This window comes from Centroberyx affinis, unplaced genomic scaffold (genome assembly GCF_046629955.1).
Source record: "Centroberyx affinis isolate AG114_WGS23_722 - 3 ecotype Tasmania unplaced genomic scaffold, CSIRO-AGI_Caff_v1 ptg001012l_1, whole genome shotgun sequence".
Taxonomy (NCBI): domain Eukaryota; kingdom Metazoa; phylum Chordata; class Actinopteri; order Beryciformes; family Berycidae; genus Centroberyx; species Centroberyx affinis.
This window is the reverse complement of record NW_027279574.1, coordinates 475602-498710: the sequence shown is the minus strand read 5'-3', so window position 1 is coordinate 498710 and position 23109 is coordinate 475602. Positions and strand designations below refer to the sequence as shown.

At 44.4% G+C, this 23109-nt stretch overlaps 1 protein-coding gene across 1 annotated transcript in view; it reads left to right on the top strand.

The window, feature by feature from the left end:
- alk (ALK receptor tyrosine kinase) overlaps positions 1 to 21889 on the top strand; it is a 309324-nt gene extending 287435 nt beyond the window's left edge. Inside the window, exons 18-30 of the mRNA XM_071522627.1 lie at positions 423 to 578; positions 1763 to 1876; positions 6452 to 6638; positions 7473 to 7563; positions 7656 to 7720; positions 7875 to 8004; positions 8315 to 8412; positions 11567 to 11659; positions 16589 to 16690; positions 17093 to 17227; positions 18374 to 18464; positions 18555 to 19084; positions 19133 to 21889. Coding sequence (XP_071378728.1) covers positions 423 to 578; positions 1763 to 1876; positions 6452 to 6638; positions 7473 to 7563; positions 7656 to 7720; positions 7875 to 8004; positions 8315 to 8412; positions 11567 to 11659; positions 16589 to 16690; positions 17093 to 17227; positions 18374 to 18464; positions 18555 to 19084; positions 19133 to 19691 — 2351 coding nt within the window. The 3' untranslated portion in view covers positions 19692 to 21889. The remainder of the gene's footprint in view (positions 1 to 422; positions 579 to 1762; positions 1877 to 6451; positions 6639 to 7472; positions 7564 to 7655; positions 7721 to 7874; positions 8005 to 8314; positions 8413 to 11566; positions 11660 to 16588; positions 16691 to 17092; positions 17228 to 18373; positions 18465 to 18554; positions 19085 to 19132) is intronic.
- Positions 21890 to 23109: the final 1220 nt, after the last annotated feature.

Below are 23109 nucleotides of genomic sequence, written 5' to 3'. Positions count from 1 at the left end.
ATATGGACATCCAACATATAGAGTGGACTCCACCAGACCACAGGAATAACATAATATAGACACAAATAGACACACGTTAGGCTACGGACCCTGAATTGAAAGTTTATATCCTAGGGACCTCCATTAGGGAAGATTTTGGTTGCTGTTGATGTAGTATCAACAGTATTGAGGTTTAAACTGTACGCTGGGAGATGATAGTTGAAATTTGGTGAGAGTGAAACCTAAAATAGTCATTACATTCTCTAATTGGGATAATTTCTTGTGAATTACATTATAGTGAAATTAAACTGTTGCTGGAGGACACCCTGGAAACCCCTCAACACTGTTCACTTTGGGAACCGCTGCTCTAAACCGTGTGTGTGTGTGTGTGTGTGTGTGTGTGTGTGTGTGTGTGTGTGTGTGTGTGTGTGTGTGTGTAAAAGCTATGGAGGGAGATGGCGAGGTGATCATCAGCCCGGTGCAGAACTGCAGCCACTGTGAGAGTGACGAATGCCACGAGGCCGAGGACGGCATCGTCTGCTACTGCGCCCACGAGCTCACCCTGGCACCGGACGGCGTGTCCTGCATCAACGCCACAGGTCTGACACACTGCATGCAACATGACAGTTGACATTATGAACACACACACACACACACACAAACACTGTCCCGTACATCCCGTAATGAACAAGACCCACACTCCCTTTCACTCTCAGTCACACACACAAAGATCTGAAATTAATCAGAACCAAGAAATGAATTAAGCTGAATGTAATTGTACCTGTAATAGACTGCGACTCAGTGAACAGATAATAAATTAATCTACAAAAGTAATTAAGCCTTGGAGCCTCTGTAATTTATTGAATCTTTATCTGAGGAAACACTTTTTAATACTGTCTTAATCACTCATAATCATTATTAATCCTTAGGATAACCTAACCTGTTAATGAAAATGGATATAGTAGTATTAGACAGTATTTGCCAAGTGTGGAATCCTGTTCTGTGACTTGTAATTTAATTCTATGCTACAGTCAGATAAAAACCTTTCATCTCGGCATGTCAATTTTTGAGGATTTAGCATAAAAGGTTTATTGTCACATGGGTAGTCATGTATTGACTGTAGTATATAATGAATTTTGAATGAGTTTCATAATGATTTTAATTATCCTAGGTTCATGCAACTCGCTCGGCCCACAAAAGACCATGTCAACCTTGAGTAAAAATGAGTTTGTGCATTAGAGTAGTGTCTTATTCTGGGATTAATCTGTAAAAAGAAATGTGGACAAACCCCAGTGGCCCTAAAATTGCTTCTTAAACTATGATTTGCCATCTGAAATGAATAATGAATTATGAATGGAGATCTGAAATGAATGAATACGGTGGAACGTCAGTTTATAATTTGAAGCAGAATAACTGGGGCTATTACCATCTCAATAACGTCTCAATAACCTAGAGCGTCTCCTTGCCCTGTGATTTGCGGATCTGTTCGCATTAATGACAAGCGCTAGATAACGCTATGATGCTAGGTCAAAAAAGGTCACACTCGCAATATGGTCTCTCTCGGCCCGCTGATTTGTTCCTCAGCTTAGACAAGCGAAATGAGATCTCCCCTCTCCACCTAAGAGGAATTGACATGCGCCCGCCGTCGCTGCCTCTAAGCTCTGTTGTGTCATCGCTTTCACATCATTAATTAAGTTGGGGATCAGAGCGGCGAGGTGAATGTTAATACACCTTTGGGGACGACGACAACTGTGTAACGCCGTTGTCTCCCCTTGTCCTGCAGAGGTGTCCCTGCTGCCTCCACAGCCGTCTCTCTCCCACTTGGCTCTGGGTCTGTCTGTGGGAACCTCGGCCCTCATCGCCGCGCTGCTGCTGGCCGTGTCCGGAGTCATGATAAGTAAGTACCAACTGACAGGACAGAAAACACACTCTGTACAGTACTCTAAATCAGGGCTCTACGCTTACTAAGTGCAATTACTGCAGTACTGTAACGTTAATGCATCACTATTATAATACTAAACAGACACACAGAAACATCTCTCCATGATCATAAGTGACATGTAGGGCTGCCCCCGACCAAAGATTTTCCTAGTCGACTAGTAGTCATTAGTTCAAGCCATTAGTCGACCAGTTTACGTTTATGATATTAATTTAATTATTTAAATATATATTTTTTGGGGCATCAGAAAATGGTTTGAGTTCCAGGGCTGAGACAGAATGTTATAAGTAACATTGTTAACACTGTGCTACATTACAGAGAAATACAAAACCGTAATAATGAGCCTTTAAAATCTACATTTTACAAGCACACGCACAAAGCGAGCCGCCTGTTAACGACAATGCTAACGCCAAAAGCGGTAATGATGAATGTGTCGGAACAACCAGCAAGGAGACTGAACATAGAGAGGCCATGCTAGGGGACTAACGTTAGGCTATATGCCATTGTTCCGACAGCCTATTATTCCGAAACCCAAATAGTCTGAAAAATGTCCCATTGGACCGAAAGCCCATTTGTCCGTTATCCCGTAAACAAACAGCCATTGCTCCGAAAATACACACTCTCCCTGCAGTTAGAAAGATTCATGGCCTGCAATCAGTTGGCCCTGCCTCCTAATGTTTCACACCCTCTTTCCCCCGGTTGATTGGGAGCATCTGTGTATATATACTGTATATGGCTGTCGTAACTGACGTCCGGTAACTTGCCAACTACACCACTCGACTGCTCCAAACATCAGACCATGTGTGTCCATGAAGAAAACGTGAGTAGCTTGTTCTCCTTAGGGGATTAAGCCCTCACTACCATCGTAATATCACTGCTGCATTGAACGCTGCATAATTCCAACCAGGGAAAAAGGATTGTTAGAGTAAATATCCGACCGCGAGGTCAGACAGCCAGCTTCCTCCGTTGCACCCGGGAAGGTGCGATGACGTCATTATGCATAATAATTAGCCATGTGCTTCGGTTTGTTTGACAAACGATGGAAGATTTAGTGTGAACAATGGACAGATAAAGAAAGATAAATTTGCCTCAGAGTAGATTCATTTCATTTTATTGTTTGGAATGTTTGTTTAAATTATAGTTAACCTAATTTGAACTCGGAACTCGTGGTCGGATATTTACTCTAACAATCCTTTTTTTTTTCCTGCAACTAACTGACCAATGAAAACTTGGTCAACTAAGACTCTTGTCATCGACTAACGTTTGGTCGACTATTAGGGGGCAGCCCTAGTGACATGACAGAATATAAACAGACACCTCGATTTATAAAACCTGTTTCCAGTTTAAAAGACTGGGATGGAATTTCAGAAGGTCCCTCAAAAAACTGCATATTAACTTGTGTCCTACAACGTAATGCACTGCCAGATACACACTGATTGTCCCACATGATGCACTGCAGCCAGATACAATCAAATTGATTGTCCCACAATCAATGTGAAACAAGCACAGATGCTGTAGAGGCCCACGCCGCCCTCTAGAGGCCTATTAACGAAGTGTGGATGACCGCGAGAAACAAAACAAAAACATTGTCCCGTATAGCGCAGTGCCAGATTGTCCCAGATTGTCCAACATAATGCACCGCTAGATACAATCATATTGATTGTCCCTCACACACAGACTTCCAGGTCGAAATCATGTAACATGACATTAGTAAACTACAATCCTCAGATCTAAAATACTTCTTAGTGACTGGTAGGGCTGGAGATGGTGAAAAAGATCTTTTATTAGCAGGTTCAAACATTGTTGGTAAGTCTTGTTTTGATATGCCAATATGCCCGCCAACGGCCATACCCGACACCTCAAATTAATGTGGACACAGTGTGAATATATGGAATCTCAATTAGGGGGGATGAGAGCCCCAATTTGTAATTTAGATGAGTGTCGCTTTAAATCCTAGGCAATAGGGAGTGACCACAAGGCAGAAGGAAAGTGCTTTGGAATTGTGTGTAGTGTCTTTTTAGGCAGATCAAAGAGGTGAGTCAATGGCGCACCGGCTGTGCGGAGTTTGCACTCTTTTTTACACCTGTCTCTGACCTGTCCCCTCTGAATCAGTGGCAAAAATCAACGAATAGCAAAAGTAGAACGCCACATGGCAGAAGACAAACAATCTGTCATGTAAGCACTCGACATTCTGTGGCCAAATGTCTCAAAGGGATTCACGCAGCATTCAAAGTCCATGTACATTTCCTCATCTCTTGAGATGTTCAGATCCCTCCATCTGTTATTTTTAGGGGCGGATTTGTTTTGCTGCTGCCACAGGATTACAAATGTACTCTATAGGGAGCCGGAATCGACATCATCCCCACACGGTTCTGGTTCACTCCCATCTATTCCATACATTACAGATTACTTGATATGAGCAAACTACGAACCGTACAGTTCCCATTCTGATATCATATAGACCAAAATTATATTCATTCCTCAGCCTGATTTCCGTGGAGTTCAGTTGATGGAACTTATGATTAAATGTAAAACATGAAGTAGCAGCAACTCCTCTCCTTGGTCTCTACTTCATGTTTTTCTATTAGAGTTTTTTGCCCATAGACCAAAGAGCACCCTCTTATACTACAGAACCCACCAGCAGTATCTGCTTTTTACTTAAGTTATGATTAAATGTATTTACGTTTACTACACTACATTACCCAGCATCAATACGATACAAACACACCTTCCTAGTTTGTAATGTTCCAAAGACGTAGCGGGGAACTTGCCATGCAAAGAGCATTTTGACTTGGTGGCAGTCTGGAACAAACCAAGACATCACTTAGCTTGCTAAGAAACCTACTAGCTAACGTTGCACCATGAATATTTTAAATCTATCTATCTATCTATCTATCTATCTATCTATCTATCTATCTATCTATCTACCTACCTACAGTATATATATTTATGTCGCCCATGTCTATGGATAATTGCACTAGCCGCTAGTAACCCAGTGGGTAGTCTTGGTTAACTTCTGCTTCAGCTCCCTACTGCAGCAGTACACTCCGCCCTTCAATGTGAGCCCTTCACACCTTTTTAGCTGTCACATGACCGGTGGGGGTTACTTGTCACCTGTAAACAAGTGTGTCCAGTGTGAACACGTGTGAACGCATATGACATGCACTGACTACTCACAACGAAGAGTAGGCGGGGTTTCACGCTACCCAGGTAGCCAACAGTTGACGACAACAACCACCAAAGTGAAAATGGAGAAAGTGGGAAAGCTGGTAGCAGTTGTTACTAGAGTCAGTATGGGAGCCCAGTGGCTGTTTCTGCCAAGTGTTCCAAAGTTGTACATGAGCACTGTTACTTACTACTTGTTTCTTCTACTGCTTGCACACATGATAGACAGACACACACATGTTCGCACACACACACACACACAAAACGCCTACTGTATCTCGCCCGGTCATCCCACACAGTTACTTAGCACCCAGCTCAGACGGCCCTTAGCGGGTTGTTGACAGAGAGAGAAGCGAGTCTCCCGGCCAGCCTAGACATCCGTCTGCCCGGCTGCTTTCAGGCTATCACAGCCAGACATATGCACTCATTGAGCCATCAACTCCCCCACACACACACCCACGCTCACTCTCACACTTGCAAACACACACATGCGGAAAGACTCACACACACACACACACACACACACACACACACATAAACGCACAGCCATGCATACACATCAGCGCATGACGCACTAGCTGAGGAGGTGTGAGACTGCCGCGGTGATGAATGAAACGCACTAATGATGGATGGCTGCTTAGCTGGCGGCTGACAGCACTCATACATTAGACAGCACTTGGTAAATAAATAACTCCACTACGCACACAAGCATTCACACATAAATCCGAACACACACACACACATTCTTCCTGCGACTAATGTGTTTACAGCCCAGGTCGGGGCCGCTAGCGGTCTCTAGTTGGTGTGTGTGTGTGTGTGAGAGAAAGAGAGAGAGAAAAGACAGTGTCTGCAGTGTCTACAGTAAGCTACTCTGCATAATGTGCATTTGTATGCCGTGTGAAGTATGAGGATTCTTCAGCTACCTGCAGAATGGCTATTGCCAATAACGCTGATTCATGCTGAGGGAGAAAAGTATGCACTTGTTTTTGTGATGTGTTGGTGTGTTTGCATGTATGTGATGGATTGTGACTTAAACGCATTCACATACTCATATGTTGAGTGTTCAATTTGCAAAACGCCATATATTTATTTGAGAAAACAAAGTCTGCCATCAGCAATTCATGAATCAATATTTCAGACACAAAAGATTTCTATTTCATGAAAACATGGCTGTTGTGAAAGCGAAAGGTCTTATGTAACTAATAACTTTAAAAGCATTCCACTACGCTTTACGTGCTTTACTTGCCAGCAGTCATTTTATACAAGTAGTGGTGTTCAAGGTTGTTGTGTTTTTTTTTTGTTTTTTTTTCAAATGGTGCATATCTGGAATGAAACTGTTCATGTATTCCTCCTCCGTCATCTCACCAGTGTACAGACGCAAACACACAGAGCTGCAGTCCATTCAGCTGGAGCTGCAGAGTCCGGACTGCAAGCTCAGTAAGCTGCGCGCCTCCACCATCATGACCGACTACAACCCCAACTACTGCTTCGCCGGCAAGACGGCCTCGGTCAACGACCTGAAGGAGGTGCCGCGGCGCAACATCTCCCTCACCAGGTAAAGGCTCCCGGAGTCCAGGCTCAAGTGTGGGACGACGGGCAGCTTCAACTGGATAAATGAAAGCGATACGCACATCCATGCACTTGAGAGCGTACCCATAATCCCCTTTAAATAGCTTCTTAGGACATCACATGACCTCAGTTAGGGTCGACTCATAAATACAGCAGTTTAAACAAAGCCTGATATACCAAAGTGAAGACTCACAGTGCGTGGGTCTACTGCAACTGTCCAAAGGGTTGAGAGGGTTTTCATGGGGATATTTTCAATTTTCCATTTTATTTTTATAGTATATATTAGATCGTCCCAATCTGTCGCTGTTTTTATACCAATTTGTCATCATGGCTGTTAATCTTTGTGATAAATGCTTTTTCTATTTAATTAAGTAAATATTTTCCAGCCTCTAGACATCTTCTAATAATCAATCAAAAAAACAGCTGAAAAGGGAAAATCCAAACTATCATTTGGTGCCAAAGTTCACCACTTTTTCACCTGCAACACGATGTTGAAAGTAGGCATTTCTTGGTCTTTGTGGGCTGAAAAGGTTGAGAACTACTAAATGATATTTCCTAGTGTGTCTCTGCCTTGGTATACTTAAAAAAAAAACCTCACTTTTCTTCCTTTTACTCCCTGGCTCTTATATCTTTACTTAGTGCTTCCCTAGCACACATAATCATTCACACAGGTACTGTATATTTAATACATCTATTGTCTGGGCGCTGTGGCTTATTTCAACATTGCTCTTGTTTAAGTCACTCTGGGTAAGAGTTCCAGCTTAATGCCTAAAATATAAATGTAATTGTAAATAATAAATGTGTGTGTGTGTGTCTCCAGGGGTTTGGGTCACGGTGCTTTCGGTGAAGTGTATGAAGGACTGGCAGTGGGGATACCGGGTGAACCCAGTCCAATGCAAGTGGCAGTCAAGGTAGGTTGTCTCACAGCCTCTCTCTTTATCTCCCTCTCTTTCCCTATTACTGAGAAATACATCAGTCACTTACATTTATTTATTTACAATAGACTCTTCCGGAGGTTTGCTCTGAGCAAGATGAACTGGACTTCCTCATGGAGGCTCTGATTATTAGGTAAGAGACAACACGCAAACTCTCTCCCACACACACACACACACACACACACAGGTATACACTCTTTCTGTCTCATTTACAGTACCGGCAGAACCGTTAAAGCATTTCTGACCTGTCCCTCCTCTCTCCTCGCTGTGCTGCTGTGCCCCTGCAGTAAGTTCAGCCACCAGAACATCGTGCGCTGTATAGGAGTCAGTCTGCAGGCCCTGCCCAGGTTCATCCTGCTGGAGCTGATGGCCGGAGGAGACCTCAAGAGTTTCCTGAGAGAGACCAGACCCCGGCTGGTGAGTCTCACACACACTATCTCACTTCCACAAGATCTAAAATTTTTAGAATGACTTTTCTTTTTAATCTTTCCAGACAATCTTACGCAGCCTCAACACTGGACACACCACTTGCAAAATTAGATAAATCAAATATGTCCTCATCTTTGTATTCATGTATTCATGTTTTCATTAGAGCCACAATGTCCACATCCTCCCTGTTTTTTTTCCGAAGGCTTCTGATGTCTTTACCAATATCCCAGTCTGGGTCTATCTCTGACATATCAGCTGATAAGTCAGTCTCTCTCTCTCGCTCTCTCTCTCTGACCAGGAGCATCCATCTAGCCTGTCCATGGTGGATCTTCTCAACGTGGCCAGAGACATCGCCAGGGGCTGCCAGTACCTGGAGGAGAACCAGTTCATACACAGGTACTTAACCAGAGGACCACACACATTTTGAATATGCAAAACCAAACAATGTCTTGGGATAAACAAATATGATCCATCATTATGATAAGATGCATTTGGCGTGGTCTTTGTTTTTTTATCCCTACCCAGACAGATCAAAGAGAGGGAAGAGAGGGAAACAGACAGAAACTGCCAACTATACACAATCCATATGGATATGCATATACATTTGGAATGCCACACAGGAAAATATTCAGACTCGACAAACGCAGACATGCCCGCGTTCTCCTGCTGACTTCTGCAGCTCGCTCGGAATTACGAGGCGACTGCATCCGTCCAAGCGGAACATATGGGCCCTCCATGCCTTCACCTTTCGCAAGATGGCAGAAAGGACAAGTGATGAGTTTAGCATAGGAGCGGGCAGATGGGCCGGCCGGCTTGCCATTTTACGGTCTGCAACCGAGGCGCTAGTCAACAAAGTCCCCCCCACCCCAAACACGCACACACACACCCATTCACTCCAGTAGGTAAACCAGAGGCTGTGACCGAAGGATCTAGAAGCCTGTCTTACCCCGTTACTCCTTTTGTCGCAATCTCCTTACTTGACATCCGTGAGGAAAGTCGAGTAAAAGTCAAAAGGGAAAAGGTCAAAATTGCTCCAACAATCACATCAAGACAATTAAAGTGCATGCCCCCTCCTTCCCGTCTCTCTCCGACTTCCTGGGAATTGTCCAATGACAAACGAGGCCTATTAAAGCTTGTTTGCTCCGACGTGGCACGGTAAAGCCCCATCAATCCACCTAATGGCCGGCTCTTCTCCGGAGGCTCGCCGAGCTCCTGCGCAGCCCCCGCTCCTGCCTTCAAACCTGTATTAAAATTCACCCTAACCCCGTCCTTGAGGCTAATTTCAGATTTTATGGTGGTGTGTTTACTCGGGGTTGAGTAAAGGGCGGGTGTATGGGGGAGGGCGGAGGAGTAGCCGGTACTCGGATAATGCTGCCTTTTTCTCGGGGATTACTGGGTTGGGAGACGAGCGGCGGTGCTTCAACAGGTTAAATCACAGGGTTAATGCTGTTGGAGAGCAACCTACTCTGTCTTTTGTGTGCGTTTCTGTGCCAGCATGTTCGTGTGTATCTGTGTGTCGTTTGGTTTGCCAATTGAGAGCATGATGTCACTCTTTGGTCCCTTTTTTTTTTTATTACTGAGTGAGGAAAATACTCACTCAAAAATAAAAATTGAAATTGCAGCCGCCTGAATCAAAGCACCATGCAGAGGAGTCGGGTAGTTTAATGTTACCTTAGGTGTTAAAATGGGCTAATAACACAGATTGTTCTCTAACTGCAGCAGTGAAATGGATCTTTAAGCTGCAGTTAAAATAAACAGCGTAAATAAGATCTATGGGGCCAGTTAACGCTCTTTTTAATAATGGCCTCCTTTGTAAAACACTGTATTGCGTGTACAATCGCACCGTGTCCTTCCCTCAAGCCCTCAGCTTGCAGTCTGCCACGACCACTGCTGCATTTCAAGGCTCAACCTTGCCTATAAGCAAAAACGAATCATTTGCATGGATTCTTCCAAGCCATTAAACAAGGACTATGTGAATTTTGCTACACCACCACACAAGAGAGGAGTCAGTGAGTGAGTGTGTGTGGGTTGCCGTGCTATGATAGAAATTATTAGAAATTATTCATTCTTCCTGCAACAGTTGAGATGCCACTAAAGGGATTTATTGTTTCACAGTACTTTTACTCGGTAAGCCTTTAATCTTCATTGGCATGCACCATTATGTTAATTCACGGAGGAACACATGGCACAGCCTCTAAACATTGTGATAAGATGCTACATTCTTTGCCAATGAACCTGCAAGAGACTCCTGCTAGGAATATTGCTGTAAGGATAGACGTGAATAGCTTTAACGGTGGTTTCACCCTACAAATTCTCCCACAGCATTCAATATCAACATTTCCAGTGAGACGCGACCATTTAAGTAATTCTCTGTCGCATTATGATTGATGGTGAGTTTGATAACTCAGATCCTAGTTTACTAACACTCATTTCACTGCATACTTCATACTGATTTAGAGCCAAGCATAATCAAAGCCAAATCTTCATAGAGATAAACTGGAATGCAAAGGGATGCTTTCTCGCTGTCAAAGACACATACCATTTTTGACTTCATACAAAAAATAACTAATATCAAAATTAAAGTAGGACTACTGTAGCACAAGTTTGACCTTTCCAAACACTTTTGGCACCCTGAAATGGGGTAACCATGTATCACGCGGTCTTCAAATCTTCTTAAAAATGTCTTAAAATATCCTCAGTTTAAATCAGTCTGAACTATTACTTAGCCAAAACACTGGAGCCAAAACATTAAAACAGAGTGCCGCTGTCTAAATACCCATAAATACTACTGTCATGATCATGAGCACAATGTCACATGATATTATTTTGACACATAAGTCATTATTGGCACTAGCATGCACTCATCTTAAGTCTAATGAAGAGCAGTGTGCTCGCTACATCACTTCTTCAGGTGCTGATAAATTTATAAGCCTTGGGAGCAGAATGCAGTGCGTGTGTGCTCCATTTCTTTTTCCCCAGACAGGAGTATGGCATGCTGTGTGAACAGTTGTTTTGTCAAAGAATAAACAATCCAGTACAATACAAATATGAATTTTATGAGTTTTCCCTCTCAACCGCGCCACCCTCCCGCTCCTCCTAACCTGTTCTCCCTGCATATACTGTAGCACAGCTCATCCCTCTCTCTGGATGCGCCATGTGGGCAGAGTCATAAAAGCACCGTAGGAAACTCTGCACTGTACTGGCTTGCCCGGGGCAACTTGGTAGTTAGATTGAACTTCACATTCAACAGGGAGCTTCCGTAGGTGTTCTCTGAAAGGTGCGAATAAACAAAAAACTTTGGTAAACTACTACAGATAGAAGGCGTGAGCGAAGCTGTGTGATGATGAGTGCATTTTCCATGTGCTGGATCTAATCCTTAGGAGTTGATTCATATGTATATACTGTATATACACCCATATGCTAAAAATGACAGGGTTGAGTCTCACAATGGCAGTGAGTCGATGAGTTCTAATGAAGAGACCAAGTGCTGTTGCTACAATCCGTAAATACAACCAGTGATTTGACTGTTTGCATTTCTCCCACTCTCCAGGGACATTGCGGCTCGGAATTGCCTGCTGACCTGCAAAGGACCGGGCCGAGTGGCCAAGATCGGAGACTTTGGGATGGCCCGTGACATTTACAGGTACAGGTCCAACACAGACTACAGAGACTAACACAGGGCTAGTCTTAGTTGAGTCCAAGTTAATTCCAGGTCCAGTCGAGATCAAGACAAGAGCAAATAGAGTGCTATGTAAGACCAAGACCAAAATAGCTTTTTTAAGGATCAACAGGGATGTAGAACTATCTGCAGGAGCTCTAAAGGACCATTACCAGTTGCACTATACACAGGTGTCATCACTTAAATTGTTTGTAGTGTTGGGGAGAAAATAAATGGAAGGTGGACCAGGCTGAGAAAAACATATCTTTGAAAATCTTTAGATAGGCGGGGATAAAGTAGAGTAAACCTCCAGTAGTAGCCGAGACCAAGACAAGACCAAGATGTCAGAAAAGTGGCCTGTAGACCGGAGTCTACAGTCCTGGATTAATGTAATAGACATTCCATAGACTCACTAACGTTAGATCTTTTGCCTCTTTCATCCCTTTGCTATAAAGCATCACAAAATTTAAATTCAGTGAATGGGGACAGTGCATGACATCCAATAGAAAGTTCAGCATCCTATGACTATGGAATATTAAAAGTATACATACACACAAAAATCATCAGATTAACACTGTTGAAGTTAACATACTGGCTCAGTGTTTTGCAGTGGTTTCTCCCATGTGATAACATTTATTGCCCTCTTATTATGATCAAGCGTTATGAGTCCATAAATGTTTGGGCTCAGCTGCGCAGTGTCTTCACTCTCCATCGCTCTGTCCTATACCGACGCTATCTTTTCCTCCGCATCAGCTCCTCTGTAACCCCAGCGGCGTCACATTATTCTTAGCTCTAACTTTTTGTTAATACAGCTACCACGACTGCACCGTGACATCATTTAAATGGATGCGCAATCCAGCGGGGAAATCTCCCAAGCCTTTCATCTGGCGAGGAATTAGAGCGAGGGGAAAATGTGTCACAACAGCCAGCTGTATCGACGCGGCGCTTTCGAATCACCCGCTGTAAAGTCGCACGAGAGGAAAGTCACTCTCGGAGCATCCGGAGAAGGCTGTTGCATAATTCCCCCGGGGAGTCGCATTAGGAGCGCTCCACTTAATTGCTGATGTCAGTTTTTTTTTCAGGTGTGATTTTGTTTTTTATCTCTCAGCCTGGAGCCACCGTGCTGCGACCGGGATTTTTTATTATTTTTTTTTATTATTATTATTGTAATTGTTTCAGCAGTGGTGTTGTGCGGCGAGCTGGTGCAACATCGGTGGGTTATTTTTGTTTCATGATGTGGCCCTCCTGCTGTGTGACGAGGGACGTGGGGGTCCTTTTTTTTTTTTTGAGGCAGTCACAGGGGACTGGTGTGACGGTGAGGGACTAGGACAAGGCTTAATGTCAGCTTTTTACCTTCCAGGAGGGCAGCCGCAGGCGTACACACACACACACACACGTACACACACACGTACACACACACACACACACACACACACACACACACACACACACACACACACACACACACACACACACACACACACACACACACACACACACACACACACAAATGTACTCAAATGAATGCGCGCACACCAATGACACAGTGGTAAATAAAAAGGTGGGTAAACTAAAACCTGCAGTTGGTGATCACCATGAGGCAAACAACTTCCTATAAGAGGAGAAATGCATTAATGTATGATTTTTTTCCCCTATAAAAAAACACATTCTCATAACTTAAATTAATCTGATACTACTTACGATAATGTATACTATGAATTCAGGTTAGAAAGATTTATGCCAGTGTGAAAAAGTGGTAAACAGAGTTCAGGTGGGTTTACCCTCCGCTACACCTCTAGTGCGCATGCACATACACACACAAGGTCATGTTAAGGAAACACGCACACATACACACAAATTACCTTACTTTCCCTTCAGCACAGCCTATTCAATGCCTTTGGCTCTTGTTATTCAATGCCTTCCAACTTCCTTTTTACATACACGATTACTCACACACATGTTCACACACACACACACACATATATTAAAAACACCTCCATTTGTGCTATGGATTCCCTAGGTCTGTATTTAAGCCCCCCCTAATCTCCGGCTCAGCTTTCAGTCTGTGTTGGTGGTGTTAGCAGTAGTAATAAATATGTCCATAAACCCCGTGCTTTAAAAAAATAGGCCGATCCACTGATTGAGGGATTATCTTGCGCTCTAACATTTCACCGTCTCTCATCCTTTTCAAAAAATTTCACGATTTTCTAATGGATACAGGCTGAATAGCCAGTAGAACTTCCACATATCCATATATTTTTTTTAAAGATGCTTTTCACTTGCCAAGGCCAAAAAGAAGTTTCTGCGAGAGCATTACAATAGAGGAATAACAAACATTCTTCGTAAACTCCATATTACTGAAATCGTCTTTCTCGGAAGTTACTAATGCTCTCCTGATGAATGCAGCAGCCATTGAGCGTTCAATCTTACTGCTATTAGATCTAATCACACGCTTTGGATGAGAGCGGTCCACTTCTCTTAGTATTTTCTTTTATTGAGATAGACAAGAAAAAGTAGAGTAAGGGAGAAGACTCTGGTAGCATTCGATCCTAGGCCAGCAGCGGTATATGAAGGTCGAGAGACCAGAGTCTTAACTGAGTCACCATCAATGGATTGTTATTCTAATAGATTTAAGAAATGACTCGGTATCTCTGTGACTGCCTCGGACTGGCTCTTACCATATATGTCTCGACTAGTGATCGTTTTGTCTGCTTCATTGATTACGTGCAAGTTGCCTCAAGGCTCAGTTCTTAGGTGGATCCGCTTTTCTTTGTATATGTTCCCCTTTGGCCATATTATTTGTCAGCAAAACATCTCTTTTCATTGCTGCACTGAAGAGACGCCGCTTTATCTCTCAGTTAAACCAAATGATCCAAAACCGAGGTTCTTGTTATTGGCCCTGAACACATCTCTAGACAAATACAGTTGTCTCTCAGTCCTTGGAGTTGGTATATAAGGCCTGGATCTAGGAGTTTTTGTTGATTCATGTAAGCATCATAGTGGTTCAATGGTTCATACATTGCAAAGACCTGATTGCTTTTTGCCTTTTAATGACACAGAGACTTGGACACGTTTATATCCTCTCGCCTCGATCTGTGGCTGCAGATCGTGCAGAATTCTGTCTTAGGTTTAGTCTCTTTGGTTGCCTGTCATTGTTTGAATTGACAGATTACAGATTACTTTTAAGACACGAAAGCTCTGGCTTTCTAGCAATAGTTTGGATCGTTTAACCCCTCATGAGCTGGAGGGCAGCCAGAAATCCTCAGGCACCTTAGGCTAAAGATGAAAGGCGATTGGGCCGATGCTGTCCAAGCCCAGAGGCTTTGGACGGCCTATCTGAGGAGCTTAGGCTGCCAAAACCAAACTCATCTTTTTTTGTTTGTCTTCCCCTGCTTTATTCATGTTGCATTTGTGCTTTTTTATTCTTTAGTAACCCTATTTTTCATTGGTGTCTGGTATTTTTCTCTATTTGGCTTTTGTTTTTATACATCTTGATTTCTCCAGGGAAAGCTGACTGAGCAGGATGCCATTTTCCAGCAACACCCTCTTTCACATTCGACACAGTTCCACACATTCACACTGGGAGTTGCCCAGTACAACCACAGTCCTCTACTGGCCACAGAGCAGTGTCTTGCTCATGGGCAGCTCGGCAGTAGTTTTTGAGGGAGGATAGAGCGCTACTCATTCCCAATAGGTTTGAACCGGAGACCTTCCTAAAGGCTACCGCCGCTCTATTTATTATAAAGCACTTAACATTTTAGAAAGTCATGTTTGTCAGGAAATCGCAGACATTTACTCCTCCGCAGCAAGCGATGCCAAAAGATGCTTTTTTCTCCCCCTCACAGCCAGACCAGTTCACATCTCAAACGAAGCTTACATCACTTAACTTGGATCTTGATAGACATCCCTTTTGTGTGCGGACACCGAGATGGAGGGGGGGGAGCCGAGCGGCGTCACGCCTCGTGTTTGTCCTCGCTGCGCGCCTCGAGCGGGGTAAGATGAACCGGGCAGGGACCGCTATCGGTGGCGACGATCAGATAGCGGCCACATCAGATAATTTCTCTACCAACGCGAGAGTTAGACAGCATTAAAAGGCTCAGACTGGGCTCGGCCCGGCGAAAAATCCCTCTTTTCTCCCCTCGAGATAAGGAGTTCTTAGAGGGTCCCTCTCAGACGGCCGCATGTTCGGGTGGTGAAAATGTGATTGGATCAGTGTACTGATAGAGCCGGTGTCAAATAGTGAAATAATTGCAGGATGTGACTTTTTTTTTTTTTCTTTTTAGTAGCCTCTGCTTTTGAGGGCTGTGATGTTACCATGGCAATATTTCCGTGAACTACTGTGGTTTTGATTTTTCCATTTTCCCACCCCTTGTTTCCTTTTGTTGGGTTGCTTCTCCCTCATTGATTTGTGGCCACTTTTATTCTGTATGTCACTCTTCTTTGGGAGTGCTTTACATATTGAATCTATCTCCTACCTCTCTGTGATAACTGGAGACATAGTAGTTGCACACAGAGATGTAGCGGGAAGTAAAGAGGTGGGTAAAATACGACCTCCTGTCTGCGATCATCTAAAGGCAAACAAGCACCGTTCTCAACAAAAATCAATTTTACTTTCAAAAACGCATGGATTTATGCCTTTCTTCCTTAAAATACCCTATTTTCATAGAAGTTACACAGGTTTGATATTACCTACAGTTATGTATACTATGAATTTAAAACACAGATTTACTTCAATGTGGGTGAACTATTTTCTCCAAATAAAAAGGTGGGTTTACCCTCCACTATCTTCCACGTTACCCAGTATCTCTGCAGTGTACTGCAATAGTTAAATTTAAGCTTTGTTAAATGGCAGCAGGATTTTAATATCCGTTAGTTACTCACTCAAAATGTGTGTGTGTGTGTGTGTGTGTGCAGGGCAAGCTATTACAGGAAGGGTGGGCGCGCCATGCTGCCAGTGAAGTGGATGCCACCTGAAGCCTTCATGGAGGGCATCTTCACGTCCAAAACAGACACGTGGTGAGTGTCCCTCCCACCAGCACCCCACCCTCCCACCGGCACCCCGCCTTGCTCTAATTAAGCAGCCACAGCGAGGACGAAGCTCGCCCTCCCGCCTATATTTCACTCTCTTAGACGTCTGCCGTCCCGACCTGCCCTCTCTCTCCGTCAATCTCTTTTACCTTCCTCCGTCCTTCCACTCCTTTGCTCCCGCGCCATATGTTTTTTTTTTTTTTTACTTCTCGACTTGTCTCTCCCTCCTTCCTGTCCTCCCCTCTCCTCCTTTAGCGCTTCGGCTCTGATGAAGCTTCTAATTTATGGCTCAATTGTCCTAGGTCTCTCCCTCTCTTCTTTCTCTTTGTAACAAATCTCTCTAATCATCATCTCTCTCTCTCTCTCTCTCTCTCTCTCTCTCTCCCGCAGGTCATTTGGGGTTCTGCTGTGGGAGATCTTCTCATTGGGCTACATGCCATATCCAAGCCGCAGCAACCAGGAAGTGCTGGAGTTTGTAACCAATGGCGGAAGGATGGACCCTCCCAAAAACTGCCCCGGGCCAGTGTAAGTGCAGATGCACATGCGTACTCCGGTATATGCGTGCACATAACGGCATGAAAAAGGATCCCATGAGGTCTAATTAAGCCTCTCCAATACACAAACAAGGAAGGAAAGATGCTCAGATGTATGTGGCGCATACATTGTGGCAATTTATTGTCGACACGCAGCCAGTATCACTGTTTGAAAACACAGAAACACATTAATATGGGGCAGGCAGACCTTGACTTAAGAGGCTCTGATGATTTTCTGATATTGACACGGATCCGAGTTGTGACCAAAACGAAGTCTGAGAAATTTAACAATCGCTGCAGGAGATCACTCTCAGTGCTCTCAATATGCAAACCACAAGTAACATTTTCTTTCATGTTTGCTTCTCAATTTGGAGGAAGTCCGTGGGGAGCTGATAGGGAGCTTATAAGCCGTTTCCAAATCATAGTGTATTTTTTACTCTGTCTTTCAGATATCCGCTCTCTGGTGAACTCTATTATAAAACCTATACGTGCAGATGCATGCACACACTCACCGTCTCTCCACCCCTCTATCTCTGTCTCACACACACACACACAGATACACACACACCAAGTTTCCAGCCACATTTTGGCCTCTCTCTGATTTCGCAGCTCACGATGGAACTTTTATCCTTCACATCTCTATTTGACTCCCCTCGGCCACAGCTTTGCAGATTACTTCTCCCTATCGCTTTGCAACCTGCCTCACATTTTCTTTGTAAATGTTTTTCTTCTCTCTTTGAAAAAATAAACACAGCCCCGTGTGGTGCTATTAATCTGAAGTTGTGAAACTGCCTCACAACAGGACACACAGATTGCTAACAGAACAGCAACTCTGGTTTGAATCAGCCCAGCAATTAAAAAATATCTTTGGATTTAACAATTCTTCACTTTATCTGCACTTCCCCCTTAAGGCAATCACTCAAACTGGGGGAAGGTTACACTTTAATTCCACCTGAAGCGATCAAAACAACTACTAAAATGCGTTGTTTTTTAAAACGATATTAGACTTTAGTCCGGCAAATGTTACAGCAGTGGGAGAGATGGTGCTGGTGGGCTTCTGGATTAACCTAGTTCTGTATAAAGTGAGAGAATAATGTTTTAATTAAGTATGATTTACTTATGCGTGTGTGTATTTCAGGTACCGTATAATGACTCAGAGTTGGCAGCACCAGCCTGAGGACAGGCCGAACTTCTCAACTATCCTGGAGAGGATTGACTACTGCTTACAGGTAGCTGAGCAGAACTGAAATGAACCAGTATTGGGTCCCACTAAAAATACAATGATGAAACTTGATCTTTTGACCGTCTATCTCGTTTAGGACCCCGATGTGGTGACCATGCCGTTGCCTATAGAGTACGGACCCGTCCCGGAGGAGGAGGAGCGCGTACCCATGCGTCCTGACGACCCCTCAGCTCCGACCCTGCTGGTGAACGCGCAGACGCCTGATGGGGAGGGTCCACCGCTGCCTCCATCCTATCCCACTGAGGAGAACCGGAGAGGCGGGGAGCCGGCTCTCCTGGCTAGCTCCTCGTCGGAGGCCAAAGCACCGATGTCGGCCCAGCCCCAGGCCCAGCCCCAGCCGTACCTCCACCAGCACCAGCAGCCCCACCCGCAGACCTCCACCGCCATCACCACCACTAGCACCATCACCTCCACGGCCACCTCCACGCTCACTGCCAAGGGACCCCACGTCTCCACCCAGCCCGGCTCTGAGGGGGGCCACGTCAACCTGGCCTTCACCCAGGGCCACCCGCCGGAGAAGGACGGCCGCAACGGGAAGGCGACCAGTCTGTGGAACCCTACTTATGGCTCATGGTTCCTGCAGCAGCAGCAGAGGAAGCAGCAGCAGCAGCAACAACAGCAGCAGCAGCAGCAGCAGCAGCAGCAGCAGCAGAGGCAGGGAGGGGTGGGAGGAGGAGGTGGCAGGGTGCCCGGCGAGGGGCAGGAGCATGTGGGACGGACGGTGGCTGAGGCGGCAGGGGCTCTGGGTCTCCAGCACCAGCACAAGCAGTTCCAGCATCAGCTCAAGCAGCAGCACCAACTGCAGCTGCTCCACCATCAGCAGCAGCAGCAGCAGCAGGGCCTGTGCAGACCCCTGCTGCCCCCACCACCACCTCCCGCTGCCCAGTCGCCCCTGCTTTTAGATTCAGCCGCCCTGCCCCCGGTTCCCCTCTACAGACTGCGACGCTTCCCCTGCGGAAACATCGGCTACGGCTACCAGGAGCAGGGCCTGCCGCTGGAGGCCGCCCACGGCAACCCTCCTCCTCCCCCGCCCCCTCCGCCGCCACCGGGCCCCTCCTCCACCCCCCTACCGAGGGGGGCCTCCCTTCCCGCCTCGGTGTCCCTGGGCCGTCCGGGCATGGCAGAGGACAGCCGTCCTCTGCTGGTCACCATGGGGACGGTGCAGGACCCCAGGTTGCCCAGGATGGAGGGCCACAACGCCACGGTGCTTTAGCCCAAATGCCTGTACCGCCGGTCTTTTTACAGGCCCTGTCTTGCAGACTGTGTGTACAGGAAGCACAGCACTAAACACTGTGTCAGGACAGAGACCGTTTTACACCATCGCTCCACTATCTTGGTTTCTTCCCCCAGTTCAGAGAGAACCGGTCTCGCTTAACCAGAGTTGGAACAGTCCAGCGATCGTTTCCCCATGAGAACCTCGGAGGTGTGTTAAAATCACCAAAAGCACATTAGAGAACTAAAAGACTTTTGGGAGGCAAGCTATGTAGAGTATAGGCTAGTTTTAAGAATAAAAAAAAAATGTATTTTTTCAACTCTGGATGGATTATGACCGAGTGAGAATACTAAGAAAGCAGTTGAATGGAGAGATACAGTTTGTCATGACACAGGAAGACTTGGGGAGAACCTTCCATCTGGTATTATGTCTGCCACTTGTTCATTGACTGCCGCGGATGTCAAAAGCAGTCTTTCATGTATGACAATGGAACACTAGGAGGACTCAGATTTCTATATTTTGGCAGATTTAAGACTCTCGATCATATATTTTGGTCAGCAGTTTGACTGTAGCACTTGCTAAGTTCTCTCCAGCTGCCAACCACATGTGTGTTGTACTGCAGATCCTTCACATTGTTCCTTATCCATTTCCTTTTGGATTCCACACCGTGATAAATAAGTTGCTATCAGACTATTTTTCAAGAATATCAAACAATTGGACACTGGATTACCAGAGACATTTTTACTAAAACAAACAAAAAAAGATTTGGGAAAAAAAAAACAATGTGTTTGTTGATGTTTGCTTGCCTGCTTGTTTATTTATTCATTTGTTTATTTATTATTTGGAAGTGGCTCTATAAATTATTAATGGACGTGCTTCTTAAAATCCAAACAAAATTCATTTTACATCAGCTAGTTTTCATTTTGGCTTTTTCAACCACAGGGAATTGATTTTTAGTTTTTTTTTTAATATGTGAACAAGGAAAATTAAAACAATCCCATGAGTGATCAATTCCTAATATGCCGGATGGTGTGTCATAACACAAATTGATACATCCTAATTAAGGGAAGCGGGTCTGTGCTTTGATGGTGGAGTAGATGGATAAATAGAGGGTGTTGGAGAGATATTTGACAAACAATAAAAACGGAGATTTAAGACAAGCCACTCTCAGCAGCAATCAGGAGTTCAGCTTTCCATTTATCCCTGAGGATTTGTAATAACTTGTGGCCCCTGGAACCATTGAAATTACTGTTCCACAGACTCTTCTATTGTTCAAAAATTCATTCTATTGAAAGAGTGCTTTCAGATGGTGAAGCTGAGGCTTTTCTTTACTTCAGTAACCCTTAAGTACTGGATATTGCTGAATCGATCTTAACCTTCAAATTGCTATCTCAAAGCACTCAACGTTCCTAAATTTGCATATTTTATCTTTTCTATTATAGGATGACTGTTGTGGAATATAAATGAGTCGGAGTGAAAAGTTTGAATACAAACTGCTTGTGATCCACATGTGAATGAAACCAAGGGACCAGTTTGAGAGTCTCATTCTGCTGAAGTAACCCACACACCCATTGTCACACACATGGTGTTAACACTCGTCTGTGTTTAAAGTCTGCTTTTTACATTGAACAAGGACACTTACATATATCTATCAACTGACACCATAAGCGCGGCGGTGTTGATATTTAAGAGAATGATGACCATGTGTGTCAGTTTTTGCTGCTTTGCTTGACTGTTTTTGGCAATCCTGTCAGTCCTTCCGCCGTAAAGCGGCGATAAGCTGTCATGTACTTAGGCAGGTCACAGCCGCCTGTCATGACACTCGCTGACTGATAAAGACAAATGCATTTCTGTAGGCCAAGTCAATGAGCAATTCAAATAATGGCTAAAGAAAAGTATTTTGCTTCCTCTCCAGTACCTGTGTTAAATGCATAATTCTGTGTTCCCTTCACGGCTCATCTCCATCGTTTTGTGTAAAAAGACAAACTGAACTGCACCTGTAAAATGTTGTAATTATAAAGTATTGTACTATGACTCTGGTAAAAGCTGTAATTTGCCCTTCAGATGACATTCGCCAAAATGAATAAATTACTATATAATGACTGTTGAGCGTCTGCCTGCTGTCTACTGCACTGAATTTTGGATTTGGTGCCAAGTAAACCACATTAACCAAGATAGGACTGGTGATTCATTTTTATAGACACAATCATCTCCTACCTTAAGACGTACAGCAGGTCGTTCATTGTTTTGTACCTTGGCTGCTAACATTAGTAATCTTCTTTATCATCCCCAAGCATCTGTAATGCACCTTGTCCCGACAGGAATGTGTTCGATTTGGCTGTTAAACACAAGATCCCTATCAAATAAATATTATTTGCCATGACTTTATTACTTTTAAAGTTTGATTTTTTTTATGATTACAGAGACTTGGCTTGGCAGGGTGATTCTGTTCCTCTAATTAAAGCAACCCCCCCTCCCCCCTCCCCCTCTCCCTCTCCCTCTCCCTCTCCCTCTCCCTCTCCCTCTCCTGAATTCACACACACTTCTACCAACCTAGGCCATCTAGATGAACCTAGTATCTAGCATCTTGCTGTCATTCATACAAAGAATTTTAAATGTTTGCCCACCTCAAGTGGGAATTTTAAATGTCATTGAAATGTCTTGGTTTTAGAATTACTGGTAACCACCCAAGCACAACAATAAGTTTCAAGAATTGTCCAAACTATTGTCTCATGTTAAGCCCAAGTACAACAGCTACTGAATGGGCCGGGAGGAGCTTCGATTCGGTTCGCGTTTTGACAACAAGCTTTAGAAAAGAGGTGAAAACAGCAACACAGCTGGTCCGCGTGTGTGGCTATTTGTTTATATCATTATGTCTCAAGGAAATCTCCACATAGCACACATTAGTTTCAGGATTGGTTATAGGGTCCCACATACCTACACACGGGACCTACTGTAGTTTTCTGGTGTTACTCTTTGTAACATTGAGACTATATTGTTGTTTGCAATGCTCTTACCCCACCCCACCCCACCCCACCCCACAGTTTCAGAGGAAGACAACACGATTGCAATTTGCAATACATGTTCCACAAGGGTTCCGAGAGGAGGGAAAAAGTCTACGAGTTTTAACAACGACTCTTATAAGTCACCTGAAAGGTCGCCATCACAATGAAGATGTATTGAAGGGATACAAAGCAGCCAGCGTTGGCACAAAAAAAAAAAGCGAGTGCAGTGGTGCCTATTCAACAGGCATTTGAAAACTGCAGGAAGCTTATCAGAGACAGCCCAAAGGCTAAAGCAATTGATGACAAAATCACAGAATTTATGGCACTTGATGACCAGCCTTTTTCCGTGGTAGAAGACCAAGGATTTGGCCAGCTAATGGCGCATTTGGAACCCCGGTATACTCTCCCAAGCC